The following is a 14,874-nucleotide window of genomic DNA, read 5'->3' on the forward strand; positions in this document are numbered from 1 at the left end:
CAGGGATCACAACAGAGGGCCCCAGACAGAGCTGGAGAAAAATGTAGAACAAAATTCTAACTCACAAAAAAAGACCAGATTTACTGGCCTGACAGAGACTGGAGAAACCCTGAGAGTATGGCCCCCCGGACACCCTTTTAGCTCAGTAATGAAGTCACTCCTGAGGTTCACCGTTCAGCCAAAGATTAGATAGCCTCATAAAACAAAACGAGACCAATGGGGCAAAACAGTCCAGGGACAAGGACTAGAAGGCAGGAGGGGACAGGAAAGCTGGTGATAGGGAACCCAAGGTTGAGAAGGGACAGTGTTGACATGTTGTGGGGTTGTTAACCATTGTCATAAAACCATATGTGTACTAACTGTTTAACGAGAAACTATTTGTTCTGTAAAACTTCATCCGAAGTACAATAAAAAAAAAAAAAATTTTGTCTCTTTTATCCTGAAATTTGCACTTTTCCATACTTTTAATATTTATATTTATATACTTACACAATTAAAAAACAATAATACCAGTTATGCTACCAACAAGGCAACCAACGAATATAGTTTATTTTTTGTTGTTGTTTTTGTTCTTTGGATATATGTCCCACTAGGAGTATACTGTCAAAAGAAACCCACTGCCATCAAGTCAATTCCGACTCATAGAGACCCTATAGGACAGAGTAGAGCTGCCCCATAAGGTTTCCAAGGCTGTAATTATGGAAGCAGACTGCCACATCTTTCTTCCACAGAGCTGCTGGTGGGTTCGACCCGGCCACCTATTGGTTAGCAACCAAGTGCTTAACCATTGTGCCACCAGACCCCCTTACTGTCAAAATACTGACTTTAAATACTTATCTATGTGGTTATCAGTCTTCTAGAAAGAAAAAAAAAAAACTAGAAAAACTTTACCTTATCAACCACTTGATTGATATATAGTTAGTATAGTTCAGTTCATTTGTTTTTGTTTTTTTTGGGGGGGGGGTTTAATTTTTTAAAATAATGTGAAACATTTCTATAATTTCAAAGTCAAAACTATGAAATAAAGTACATTCAGAAAGCTCTTCCTTCCATGTTTGTTCCCATATCCCATTCTCTCCCTCCTCGATAGGTAATCATGTTTAGTAGTCTTTAGTTTATTTTTCTCATTATTTATTTTTGAAAATACTAGCAAGTATGCACGTATATTGGTATTTTTCCCACTTCGTACACAGACGAGAGTATATTATATTAACTGTTTTACATCTTACTTTACTTCCTTAATGTTGCATAGTTTTTCTAGTCTATCTTTGGGATAGATTCCGAGAAGTAAGATTGCCAGGGCAAAGAGTAAATGCACACATAAGTTTACTATATATTCTAGTAAAATTATGTATGTATTTTACCGGATTCCCATCAGTAGAGTTGAATCATCAGGGGATTTTGAAAATAAGAATTCCCTAGTTTCAGATCTACTGAATCAGAATTCTAAAATTTGGGTTTCCTGGTGATTTGGATGATCGTCAGGTTTGGGAAACCAGTTTTAAAGGAAATTTTAAGGCCAATATTAAATGAAATCCAATTTATTGCTCACTTGCTGTGTGCTAGGAGCTGTCCTAGGCAGTGGTGAGAGAAATCGCTCCATGAGTAGAATACAGTCTACCCTGAAGTACCTCATAGCTCAGATAGTGCAGGAGAAACATTGCTAAATAAATCTTTGTGATATAATGGGATGCTGCTATAAAAGAAATGCGCACATGGTGCTGAGGTGCTAAAAGTGAAGAACTGAGATTTGTACCTGGAATAGATTAGAAATACGTTTCTAAACAAAGCAGAGGTATGCACTAAACAAACTCTTCGCAAAACTCATTTAATGAGGTCTCCTTTCTTGTGAAGAAAATCGTGAGCCTAACTGAATTTATCCTATCTCTACTTACTTCTTTGCTCGTTGTTGTTTTTTCTTTCTATGATATAGCTTCCAATTTCCAAGAACTACCATAGACATTATGGAGATTTTTGAACCTAAAATGATAATAGCATACAGAGTACTAACATAATGATATTTCAGCATGAAAATGCTATAAGCATCATGAACATTCTGTGGCCCGCATTAAATAAATAATGCCATTCATGTAGTTGACAGGAGAGAAGATAAAAGTCAATAAAAAGAGAATTGTTTATTAAAAAGATCTAATGTTACAAGAACAGTACACAGAACTATTATCTGACTGTGCCTTCCACATGGTATATACCATTATATATAGTATATATACAGATTGTATACAACATATTTAACAGTTTGACATGGGGCCCACAGTATCTTCATTTTGGTATGCAAAACATTTGCTGTCATGAAGTTTCTAATTCCGAGGAAATTGTTTTTTAAACAGTTCAACTGACATCATACAAAAATACAGTCTCTTTTGTGACTTAAGACTGTGTGTAACCCATCCAGGAAAAAGCTCAGTCAGTACGGCAGTTGAATAATAATGTACCTTGATAAGGAACGTTGTTCTGTTTTCTACAAAGTAACAAAGTAATACATAAGTACACAAACATTTAAAACCTGTTTTTAAAATAGGTTTAAGATGCAAAATACGTATTCTGTGCATGTTGAATAATACATCCTATATCTCTGATTCTTGTAAGAATACAACGTCAGACATTCTATTTGCAAATATTCTGTCAGATAAGTACCATCCATCAACTAGTTGGAAACATTGGTTGATTTGAGTTTGCCATGTGTTAACATTATATTTTACTGGGGTGTGTTTTATAAGAGTATTAGTAATAACTTGATCTTTAAAGTCCTTTACTAAGTCTGGTATATAACACTAGGGACCTAAAGAAAATAGTTTGATTCATCAAATATGAAATAAAGATTATTGCTCATTCGTTTATGTTCGTGCTGCATTTTTTTTCTTCAGATGCACAATTTGCTCCTGTAAGCCACACCATACTTGGAGAGAACTCCTGTTTTTTCCAGCCAAACAGTTACCATCCCTCTTTCTACAAAGTCCAGCCTCTGCCACTCCAATGGAGATGGTCAAGAAAGGCCAACTGGTTGTTATTATTTACAGGCTCAAATATTTGCCAGAATAGTACTTTAACAATCTGACAACTAAAATAGTCTTTTAAATCACTTTTTACTTGTTTACAGGTGTCATGGACTTAATTTCCCCAAAGAGAATCAGTAACTAACATAAATAGTTATGTTGTGTTTCTGAAGCCATCTTTTAGGATGTTCCGAACAGAAGCTTCTATCCCTTCTCTTATTCTACAGTGAGTAAGTAACCTCTAGAGCCAGCAGTTTGATCTCAGTTTCACTTAATTTTCCTTGTTGTTAAAGATACAAACAGAACTAACAAGTTTAGACTATATAAAAGAAAAATAAAACAAAACAAAACTACTTTTTGTTCTTATATTAGCATTAACTGGAAAACTTCAGTTTCACCAGGCCGTTTTCTGGCATATGTTTTTTTTTGCAATAACCATTCCTTTCAGGCATCTTCCTAGGTGTAAGGCCAATTTTGGGAAGTTCTCCATTTTTGCTAAAACTGTCATAATGTATCATCACATAGAAACTTTCACCTTGCTTTCCAACAACTACTTAGGATCTCTTAGGGTCAAGTTGACTCCCCAAAATAGTACATGGGGATCACCTCTCAAGCCAGAGAATCAAGTAGTGCACAGCTGGCTAGACTAGCTAAGCCTCTGTGCTGAAGCCATGTTTCCACAGTTTACTTAAAAAAATTTTCCAAGAGGTCGTCTTCATTTTAATAGTTGGTAAGATTTTGTGAGTGGTGATACAGGGACTGGTTTTAAAAAATAAAGATTTGTCATGCGTGAACCATTTTAATCCACAGCCTATGTATATATATATATTTACTTGCACTACAAATTTTTATTGTTCTTAAAATTATTTGCAATTAAAAGAAAACCTTGGACCTAATTCAGCATCTGTTTTGACAGGAGTGGAAAAACGGAGCAGCTCTGTCCCACATTCATTTCATTTTCAAGTTAGCACCGTGGCAGCATGTCAGTGTTGGCAGTTTTTAGTAATCATATTTTTTTTGTGTGACTTTAAATTATCTTTTGTTATTAAAAATAAACATCTACTATATTTTCAGCTAAATAACATAGTACTGATGAAAAACAATAGCACTTAAATTCATTTGGACTCACTTTCTATTTACCTTGCACTACTGTAAATGGCTTATTCCCTACCCTAATAACTTGCTCTAGGGATGCATACAGAATAGCATATTGACAAATCTTGCTATTTCGCTATTCAGTCATACAGTATTTTTCCAGAAAATATTTTGTGTCCTTATCCTATAATGGACCCCATAACCGAAGTATTTTTCATATCTCCCACTGGTTTGTCAAACTGGAATGGTTATCCGAAGGGAAAATGAAAAACTCTAGACTCAGAGTCTTAAGTAAACTTTTCATTCTTTAGTTTTGTATTTGTGTTTGAAACAGATCTACTAGAGACTACTTACTTAACAAATGGATGGCACACACTCAGAGTCATCAGATATAAAATCAAAATCCAACATATTAAAAAAGTAAAGAATACATTTGACAGAAATTACCTTTGCTTACAAAAATTCATTACGTACAATCTGCATATTTTTATTGGACCAAGAACTGTCCTCCCCATTTACAAAAACCAAACAGAAACCTGATAGATAAGTAACATTCCCCCCAACCTCCTGTAAGTGCACCATGGGTAGTCCCAAATTTTAAAGCTCATCTCAGGGTCCTGGTCTCTCCATTTACACTACACTCTATCCACTGCTGTTATCAAGCTAATGGAAAGGAAAGAAATCAAATCCGCAGTTTTCACCAAGATGTTGAAGGGATCATCAATGCCAAGAGCAATGTAACTGACGATGAGGATGTAGATAGACTGTGGAGGGTCGACTGGGCACTTGTGATTTTTCCACCTGTGAAAAAAGAGAAAGAAATTATTTTGGTTTGGCTTGGGTTAGAAAAGAGTAGATTTTAGATATTTAAGACAAACGAGCACAACATTGGTCCTGTTTCTGATGACAGTGTTGCTCATGCTTATAAAATAAGACATTGCTTGGGGTTCCTAGAGTTGTACAGAAGGCAGAATTATATCTGGAATACTGTGCTGAGAAGGCCATTGAGCTCTGTCATATCTAACAAACACATCTAATCTGGAGATTTAGTGTAACTTTCAGCAATGATGCCCTAATTAAAAAAAAAAAAACAAAAAACAAACCCGTTGCTGTTGAGTGGATTCCAACTCACAGCGACTCTATAGGACAGAGTAGAACTGCCCCATAGAGTTTCCAAGGAACGCCTGGCGGATTCGAACTGCTGACCTTTTGGTTAGCAGCCGTAGCACTTAACCACTACACCTCCAGGGTTTCTGATGTGCTAATGGAACACCCAAATTCCAAGTATGAAAAAGAAAACAATTCCTATTGTCTATAGTTCAGGAAACAGAGCAAAAATAATTAGCAAAAGTTTGTGGCAACATTCATTCCTAACTTAAATACTTTAATTGTTCAATTTAATAATAAAAAAGTAAACTGGTTCCTTGATTGACTTGACTGTGTCAGTTGAGTAGGCTTAAATTCTGTATTCCCATGTCAAACTTGGCAAAGGGAAGATATCTTTCATCATTTTTACTTAAACCCAGAGGAAGCTCTTCTTGAGACCAAAACAATGTATACAGTTAATGTTAATGTATTGATGTGGTCGTTTGTTAACACTAACTGGTCTGAAGTGATTAGTCAGAAATAGTTATGGTAGCTTCATATAACCATTAAATACTACGTTTAGATGCTAACAGAAGTCTTCTGAAGCCTCATCATCATGACTGATATTTAATGAATGCTTATTATGTGCCATGCACTGAAATAAGCCCTTTATACACATTATCTTATTTGATTGTCACAACATTCCTACTGATTTGGGAAATAATATGGGAGTTATTATTCCCTCTCCTTGAGCATAGAGAATGTGACCCAGCTGGAGCTTAGGGAAACTTTCACATAAAGCCAATCAAACACAACACAAAAGACTTTCCATTCTTATCTTCTTCTATTAGTATTTAGTGAATAGAAATTTGTTGGACCAATGAAGACCCCCCTGACTCTCGTTACTGAAACCTGTACCAATGATTGTTAAGAAAGACAATTCAAAATGTAGGATCACAGTTTCTAGCCAATCTGAAAAGGCTAAGCTTTCAATGGTTTTGCCCATTTGTAATGTTAATATATACTGATGGCTCTGTAAGTGTTTTTTAGACTCGGGCAGGCATGGCTGTGGCAGCATGCTTGCCTGTTTTTCCATTCTTGCCTACTCTGTAATATTCTTTGGCCTTGGCAGACATGGGTGTGGTAGCATGCTTGTCTGTTTTCCCACTTTTGTCTGTTCTGTGATTTTTCCTTGGATTCGGGCAGACATTCTAGCTCTGGCAGCATGCTTGCCTGTTTTTCCACTTTTGTCCTTTTGAATATATGCTGAATAAAACTTTCTTTTTGCTTTACTAAACCTTATGATGTTTTAACCTGACAACACTCTACAGTAAGCACTATTACTTATCCTCCCTGTTGCAAATGCTGAAACTGGGGCTTAGAAATATTTAAACTTACTTAAAGTCACTGAGTTAGGGATTAGTAGAACCAGATGTTTTTATGCATTGTCTCTCTTAAAACAGTGATTGTCCTTGGTTAAAACCTTAATACTACTACTACCAATATTACAATAGCACCCGATTTTTGGAATTATTCTTCAATCAAGTTATTTTCTCTGGCCAGATTGAGTTTAAGGGAATTTTTTGGTGATTTTCCTTACAGAGATGAGTCTAAATTTATTTTCCAGATGTTTACTTAAAAGCTGAAGGATCATTTATTTGGTAAATCACAAAAAAGGCAGCAAAGCTTCTTTTCTTTGAAAAATTTTATAGCTAATGCACTAATAAAACCTATTAATCAACATATTGAAGAATGTTAAATTTATTTCCACTTGTACAAAAGTGGGGCTATTGCAAAGTGTATAGCCACGTGAGCTATAAGAAAGGCAAGATAAAAAAGACTCACAGAGTGGAATGATCATGCTTAATAAACAAAAACTGTGAAAACATCTTTTCTACTTATTTGTGAGTAGCTGGGTCCTTGGTAAATCAACTTACATGACACTTTTACAAAAATATCTCACTTTCAGAATGCTGAGTGGTGTCTATATCTCAAATCCCACATAAAATACACAAAGCAAAAACATAACAGTTTGGGATAGCAAAAAACAAACAATTGTACTGGGTTATAGTTTTAGTTGTAAAACTAACTAGCTATTTTTTTCACTTAAGGGAAGTCCTTCAACTACTTAGGCTTTTGGTTTTTGAAAAGTCATGAGGATGAAACCAACCATTGCTCAGATTATATGGGTCTAAGCAGCAGTTACCCATGAAAACAGCAGTCAAGAAATCAAATGACTCATTGCATTGGGCAAGTCTGCTGCAAAAGACCTCTTTAAAGTGTTAAAGGGCAAAGATGTCTCTTTAAGGACTAAGGTGCACCTGACCCAAGACATTGTGTTTTCAATTGCCTCACATGCATGTGAAGGCTGGAGGATGAATAAGGTAGACAGACTGAAGATGAATTGACGCCTTTGAATTGTGATGTTGGCGAAGAATATTGAATATACCATAGACTGCCAGAAGAACGAACAAATCTGTCTTGGAAGAAGTACCGCCAGAATGCTCCTTAGAAGCAAGGCTGGCAAGATTACATCTCACATAGTTTGGACGTGTTATCAGGAGGGATCAGTCCCTGGAGAAGGACATTATGCTTGGTCAGCGAAAAAGAGGAAACACTCAATTAGATGGATTGACACAGTGGCTGCAACAATGGGCTCAAGCATAACAACGATTGTGAGCATGGCACAGGACTTGGCAATGTTTTATTCTGTTGTACATAGAGTCGCTATGAGTCGGAACCGACTCGACAGCACCTAACAACAATAACAACATATGCATGTGAAAGCTGAACAATGAATAAGGAAGATTGAAGAAGAATCTATGCCTTTGAATTTTGGTGTTGGCGAAAAATATTGAAAATATCATGGACTGCCAGAAGAATGAACAAATCTGTCTTGGAAGAAGTACAGCCAGAACGCACCTAACAACAGCAAGGTAGAGCTGCTGGTGGATTTGAACTGCTGAACTTTTGGTTAGCAGCCAAGCTCTTAACCACTGTACCACCAGGGCTCCTGCTTTTTGTTTTGGTTTAAGGTAGACAATATTATGGAATTCTAATTTACTGAAGTCCAGGAAATGGGTTGTATTAGCCAAAATGTTGTTAACTGTAAAATAAAAATTATCCTTTTTCTTTTTTTCATGGAATAGAAGTTACAAGCTAATTAAAATATAAATGGGAGAATCCATGTCTTTATAAGTGCTTACAAGCTTGAGGCTGACTTTATTCAGATGATACTTTACAATCTGATGGTGTTGAAAGGAACCTTAAAGGGTCTGAGGATAATAAAGTACCTAACTCATAGGGTTGCTGGAAGGATGAAATGAGATAATATATGCAAAACACCTAGAGTTATGCCAGGAACTTGATCAGTGCTTAGTATAGTTGGCTGTATTATTATTATTATTATTACTATTATTAGAAATTTGAGACGTATGAAGCAAGCAAAGAGGAGAGCCATCATCTTGTTCACTTTTCACAAATAATCTTTAGTCTCAAGATGCTCTGGAAAATTTAATATCCATATCTGATCAGTTTAGCTGTGCACTAAGAAGTGTAGAGACATTACTATCTTTCTTGTTCTTGAAACTATACTTTTCTAAATGAATCATAAAGTGTATTAAGCTTTTATGCAGCCACACATATTTAAATCCTTACTTCTTTTTACCTGAATTTTTTTTTAAAGTTAGAATTCCCCCATCTTACGTTTTGTTCTTTGCTTTTCGTTTTGAAATGATTTTAGATGTACCAAAAAGTTGTAAGAAGAAGGAATTCACTCAGATTTCCCATATGTTAACATTTTATCACTCTACCTTTACTATTCTTTCTCTCTAAAAGCATGTATTTTCCTGAAACTTTTGAAAGTAAGTTGCAGACTTTATGTCCATTTACCCCTATATACTTCAATGTGTTTCTTACAAATAAGAACATTTTCTTATATAACCCCATTAACATTTTCAAAAATCAGGAAATTAATGTTGATATAATAGTATTATCTAATCTACACACGTTATTCAAATTTCACTAATGGTCCTAATAATGTCCTTTATCTCATCTTGTGTTTTTAATTGAAGAATTTACAATTTATCAATTACTATGCCAATAGATTTTCCTCAAAATTTCAGTCTATCATATTCTTCTCTTTATTTGCTTTCCATCTCACTTTGTGCATCAAAATATTCATAAACAATGCCTCTGGGTTTTAGTCCAAGTGATTCATAGTTTGAATAAGACAGGGCTGTATACAGAGCCCTACAGGATATCACTGGAGACTTCCCTTTAGGTTGGCAGTTCTACTTGGGGATGATGGCTCAACAGGTAATTAATGCTCATAACTACCTGCTGATTAAATTCATCTTCAAAAATCTTTTAATGAAAATTTACCTAATACTTTCCTAACTAGTATATGTATCCATATCATATCATTTTCTGATGTGGAAACGCTAGTTCCCGGTCTAGTAGTAGTTAGTCCGAGGATAATAAAGAAATCAGAGTATAAAGAGAAACCTTTCAAAATTTCTGAACCAGGCAATCCATCCCCTCAGTTGTCATGAGGTTTACACAATCTTCGTATCATTGACGGTCATCGAATTGGGCCTCTTATGTCACGACTTACCTGAATAGGATGGTACTCTGATTTGGGAACTAGCTGTTCCATCCCCTCCTTCACTGTAGGCTCGAACTTCAATAATGTATACTCCTGCATCAGGGAGTGGTACTACTGCTTGAGGTTTCTGTGTTTCAATGACTTCACTGTTGCTGTGACCCTCTTGCGTATAAAAAACCTACAAGTAATAACAGAAGTTTAAACATTTAACAATTCAGGATTCCAAATGTTTATTAACTACCTACTGCATGTTAGATTCTGAGCTAAGCATGAGATGCTCACAGCTTATAGAGATATGTAAGTAAATTAAATGCATGTGGTATATACAACAATGGAAGTATATATAAGGTGCTGTGGAAGGGCAAGCTTGGGCAAGTGACTAGCTTTTCTAAGTCTCAGGTCTCTCTTTCATACAGTGAAGATAATAATACCTACTTTATGGTTTTGTTAAGAGAATGAAATGACAGAATGTATGTAAAATACCTAGCACAGGACTTGGTGCGTGATAAGTGTAATAAGAGACAGCTACTTCTTTTGCTGCCATCATTGTTCATTGTCAATGGGTCAGTATTTCAGTTGCATAATAAAAGATGGACTAGCTTGGGAAATTAAAAAAAATTATAATTTTTTTCTTATGGAAAATGTATTTTGAGCTTGAACTAACCTACATACAAAAAATAAATAAAAAAGTAAATACTTTAGAAAAGTAGTCTTTTCATATATTGAATCCTGCCTGTACCCGATCCTCCCCTCTGCATTCTGATAACGTGTGTGTCCTCCATCTTACTTTGTTCGTCTTTCATAAATTTAAATTTCCTTCAGGCTCTTGCGAGAGAAGTGACTTCTCTATAAAACTATGACATGCACAGTAATTGTATGTACTGAAATCCTTACTGGGAAGGATACCACAGCCTCAATGTAATTTAAAGTGATAAGAACATCCTAAATATGTATTAGGCATCTCATATGGGTCAGGCATAGTGCTTTATACTGCTGATTCATCAGAGAACAAGACCACATGGTTCTTGCCCTCATGGCACTTACAGTCTAATCCTGGAGACAGATAAGTAATACAATAAGTATTACAATAAGTAATGCGATATTACTGCAATAGGGTACATATTTAGTGCTATAGCAGCACACAGAGGGGGATACTTAGCCAAGATTTGGGGAATCAGTAAGACTTCCTGGAAGAATCCTATGGCAGGTTCTTTTGGCTTAAAAAAATCACAAATGTATCAGAATTTATGCCTCTGATTTTGACTGTAGCAGTGCAATGAATTAGAATTCTGATCATCCACATGAGGTAATTAGAAAGAAAATTTATGGGAATGGGAAAGTATGTAAATTGGTGAGGATTGGCAGGGGAGTGACTATTTACTGTTCAATAAATTACAATTCTTATGACAAAAAAAAAAAAAAAAAACGCAGCCAGCAATGCATATCTAATGTTGCTGTAAAACCCAGAGTTGAAGAGAAATTTGTGGATCGGTTGAGATTTAATAACAAAAGGTAAAAGCAGGAAAAAGATCAGTTAATGGTACCAAAAGGAGTTTGAGATTAAATGTGGCTTTTACCAATATATCCAGGGAAATGTAGTGCTGTGAGTTGGTAAGTAGGTATACTAGTAAATGATAAGATACATTAAATTAATGATTGGTCTTAGGTGCTTTAGAGAATCTTGGCTCATTAAAAATTCTGATTTAGAAAATATGGATAAGAATGCGCAATATGAGAAGGTTAAGGTGCTGTCAAGACATGTCAAAAATAGTTACTGACAGTAAGGAGGTCAGGGAATATATTTAGAATCTGGACGTTTATAGATTGGCAGTTGTGATGACAGCTATCTTCAGGCATAAAAGAATTTGTCTAAATGTATTGTCAAGACTATTCTAAAATTCTTTTTTAAAAAACTTAGAGCAATGGGTTATTCAAAGAGACGATCCTTAAAAAAAAAATGTGGTTCTACTGTTATAAAAGGCATGATCTTGAAATGACTCTTCTATATGTGTGATGCTGTTAAGTCCCATCGAGTCAGCTCCTACTCATAGCGACCCTATGTACAACAGCATGACGCTGCCTGGTCCTGCATCATCCTCACAATCGTTGCTATGCTTGAGCCTATCGTGTGACAGTAACACAACAGAATGAGATGACTGTCCTTGAGAATATAACGGAATTAGTTTTGGTGGTTATACCCGCAAATACTCTTGAGAAGGATGGATCCTATAAAAGAAAGATCTTTTCACCACTGGAGCATCTTGGGAATAGTAAATGGGGACAACTGCTCTTCAAGAAAAGTGTAAGGTCTCTGAAGCCCCAGTGGCATTGGAGTGGGTGAGGAGGTGTCAGCAAAATGAACAAAAACTGGGAAGCACTCGGGGTTATCTAGCAATGAGAAGCCACTGGCAGTAGGGTGACTGGCAGGACTTTCAAGAACAGGACTGCCTTATGGGCAATTTTCAGATGTTTGCTTGTATGATGTTCTATTTAATCTTTCTCTGTGCATACCTCTCCCCCTCCACCAAAGATTTCCATAAGTCTGCTTCTTGTAAATACTCAACATGTATGACCCATTTCTGTTGTTTAAAAAATTTATTATGAAAAACTTCAAAAATAATCAACTGTGAAGAGGATAGTGTAATAAATCTCATGTACCCGTGACCCCACAGGTGGCTGCACCTCGCATTTTCTTCTGTTATGCACAGGGTCACCATGAGCTCAGGGCTGACTTGAGGGCAGCTAACAACAACAACAACACAACCATAACACCCAGTTTAAGCCATTATATGTGAGTCTTTTTAATTTCCAGGAATCACAGGGAAAAAGCTGAGTCTCATATTTTGACCCTTAATGACCCGATGTGAGACAACAGAACTACCCCACAGGGTTTTCTAGGTTGTAATCTTTATGTGAGCAGATTGCCAGGTCTTTGTCCCGTGGAGCCGCTGGTGGGTTCTAATGGCTAAGCTCTTGGTTAGCAGCCAAGCGTTTAACCTTTGTGCCAGTCTAGGAAAGGATATAATTCTAGAAGCAGAGAAGAAAAACAAGACTGTGTTTTCTTTGTATGTAGCCTGAGTCCCTTGTCCTGAATTCCTTCTGACCGCTTGTGCCTTTTCTGAATGTACAAAAGTTTCTCTTGGTGGGGGCGAGTAGATACTTGCACAAGTGAAACATTTAGTATATATTTTCCCTTTCACTCAGGCATAGTCCGTACGAGGTGGGGATAAACCAAACCAAACCCGTTGAGGTCAATTCCGACTCACAGCAACCCTAAAGGACAGATAGGTTGTAAATCTTTATGGAAGCAGACTGTCACATCTTTCTCCCACAGAGTGGCTGGTGGGTTCGAACCACTGACCTTTCGGTTAGCAGCCGAGTGCTTTAACCGTTGTGCCACCAGAGGCTGTTTAAATTCACAGTGTAAAGAAAAACAATTTTTCTCCAGTCTCAAGATCATTAAGAAAAAAAGAATTATGGCTACGTATACTTTAGTTTTCCTAGTTTTATAACTGGTATTTCTTCAAGAACTCTAGTAATGAATGATTAGACATATAATATGATAAAATTAGTAAGGACTTGAAATACAGACCCCAAACTAGGAAATTTATAAAAATAAAGAGTTTTCTTCACTTAAAAAGCATTTATTTGGGAAAAATAAGTGAAGTAGAAAATCTCTTATTTAAGTTTTTTGTTCCATTTTCCTGATCATTTATAAATAATGTGTTAATAAAATGTACACCTGATTCTGAACTGGGAAATGTAAAAAGACATAAACAAAGTGGTATATATTAATTAACTTCAAGAAGTCATATATAAGTTAAATGAATTGCCAAGTTTCATTTAACTTCTAAAATGGAAAGTTATTTTGTTTGAGAGGGAATAAATTGTAGCCATGTCTACCAGAGATAAACCATCTACAAGCAAAAAACCTTTTCCAGCGTTTTCCTGATTCTTCATACTTCTGTTTCTCTTATTTTTTATTTGAAACTGTGGTGTCTTGACATTATTACTATTAAATCTGGACTTAAACAAAATTCCAAGGAGTACAGGATGTCTTGGACAGTATCAACAACAAAGCAGTAAGAAATTTCACCGTTAGATAATGCTTACTGTTTATCTGAATAGATTCAGTTGTAATGTTTTACTTATGACACAATGTATGTAACCCAATTCCATCCTTCTTTTCCTGTACTTTTGGATCCTTTTGAGGGTGCTTATCAGATTCCCTGTTGGGGAAAATCTCCCTTTCCCTCCTAACATCTTTGGACAAAATTTCTCTTACCATTATATCTTTCTCTGGTAATATATTGTAGTTATACATATTGCTGATACTCCAATCTCTGAAATCAAGTAAGAGAAGTAAGATCTGTGCTGTCTTAGAAAATGGATTGGTCAAATCTCAAATTCTGCTGTTTTATCTTATTAGGCTAACACGAGCTATTTTTGTGGTCTACTATTTGAGAATGAATTGTATCCTGTAGATAGTATCTTAACTATAAAAATGAAGGGATTAGTGGATTGTTCATAGATGAAGCCTACGGAATGAATCCATTTTTCTTCCATGTTTATTATTTTTCAATCGTTTTCACAATCTGGAAAACTTCTAGATGAGGACTTTTCTGAGTTCATCAAACTTACCAGTTGCTGTGGAGTTGACTCCAACTCATAGTGACCCTATGTGTGCTACATAGGTTTTCAATGGCTGATTTTTCAGCTGTAGCTCACCAGACTTTTCTTCTAAGGAAACTCTGGGTCGACTCGAACCTCCAACCTTTTGTTTAGCAGCTGAGTGTGTTAATTGTTTACACCACCCAGGGACTCCTCATCAACCTTAGACTGAACTTAATGCAAACGGTGGAATACACAATCCCGGCATTTTAAATCTCAGGCACCAAGGTTTCAGCCTCAAACCTACATACCACTTACATTTCCAGTGAATCCTGTTGCTTGTATAAGTAAAGTAGCTTGGCAAAGACAAAGAGTGAAAATAAAGTTATCTCTCTTTGGATATCCCAGTTAATTGTGGAAGCTCTCTTTTACTCTGATCCACAGGAAATCCCTCACCTTAAA

General features: G+C 36.0%; 1 protein-coding gene across 2 annotated transcripts in view; it reads right to left on the minus strand.

Annotated features, from left to right (window-relative positions):
- Window positions 1–2,110: 2,110 nt before the first annotated feature.
- The window catches only part of CNTN5 (contactin 5), a 1,437,272-nt gene continuing 1,424,508 nt past the window's right edge, over window positions 2,111–14,874 (minus strand). For both annotated transcript variants that reach the window (XM_023740130.1, XM_004385875.1), the window contains 2 exons: window positions 9,811–9,979; window positions 2,111–4,910 (listed from right to left, as the gene is read on the minus strand). In XM_023740130.1, coding sequence (XP_023595898.1) covers window positions 4,807–4,910; window positions 9,811–9,979 — 273 coding nt within the window. In that variant the 3' untranslated portion in view covers window positions 2,111–4,806. The remainder of the gene's footprint in view (window positions 4,911–9,810; window positions 9,980–14,874) is intronic.

This window comes from Trichechus manatus, unplaced genomic scaffold (genome assembly GCF_000243295.1).
Source record: "Trichechus manatus latirostris isolate Lorelei unplaced genomic scaffold, TriManLat1.0 scaffold00148, whole genome shotgun sequence".
NCBI classification, from domain to species: Eukaryota; Metazoa; Chordata; class Mammalia; order Sirenia; family Trichechidae; genus Trichechus; species Trichechus manatus.